At 44.7% G+C, this 552-nt stretch overlaps 1 protein-coding gene across 1 annotated transcript; it reads left to right on the top strand.

The window, feature by feature from the left end:
• Window positions 1-4: 4 nt before the first annotated feature.
• On the top strand, window positions 5-547 carry LOC107734991 (msx2-interacting protein-like; the record flags this gene model as incomplete). The annotated part of the gene is made up of 1 exon (XM_016546836.1): window positions 5-547. A coding segment is annotated over one exon (543 nt), but the record flags the coding sequence as incomplete, so codon positions are not given.
• Between the last annotated feature and the right edge of the window lie 5 nt (window positions 548-552).

Genomic DNA, 552 nt, shown 5'->3' with positions numbered 1-552 from the left:
TTTTGCAGATGATCAGACAATCACACCTGATACTAAAGCTTTGTTAGAGCGTGCAAAGTCTTTGTCCTCAACAAGGGAAGACAACTGGTCTTTCCTCGATTATGATTCGCACTTCCCCAGTTTCAGAAGTAGAAAGGACACAGAGAAGGTGGAGTCCGCACCACGACCAACTCCCTCATGGTACATGAAGAAGAAAAAAATTCGAAGCGAGTCTGACGACAAAATTCATGACAGGAAAGAAGATCCAAAGCCAGAAGAACAGGAGAGAAGAGAGTTGTTTGCATCACGTTTTTTGCACAGTTCTATTTTTGAGCAGGATTCAAGGCGTCTTCAGCATCTGGAACGAAATCATGAGGACCCTGAGCATGGTGTTGGATGTCTGAACTCTCAGCAAGGCCCAGCAGAAGGGCAGCCTGACCCAGAACCAGTTGTGCTTTTCCATAGCCGCTTTTTAGAACTAACAAGGTTGCTGCAACAGAAGAATAAAGAACAAAGCCATCAAGATTCCAAGCAAGATGAAAGCATAGATGCAACCAGAGTAGGCAAAACACC

This window comes from Sinocyclocheilus rhinocerous, unplaced genomic scaffold, assembly GCF_001515625.1.
Source record: "Sinocyclocheilus rhinocerous isolate Xijiao unplaced genomic scaffold, SAMN03320098_v1.1 C35617966, whole genome shotgun sequence".
In the NCBI taxonomy this organism is placed as follows: domain Eukaryota; kingdom Metazoa; phylum Chordata; class Actinopteri; order Cypriniformes; family Cyprinidae; genus Sinocyclocheilus; species Sinocyclocheilus rhinocerous.
This window is presented reverse-complemented; position numbering and strand designations above follow the sequence as displayed.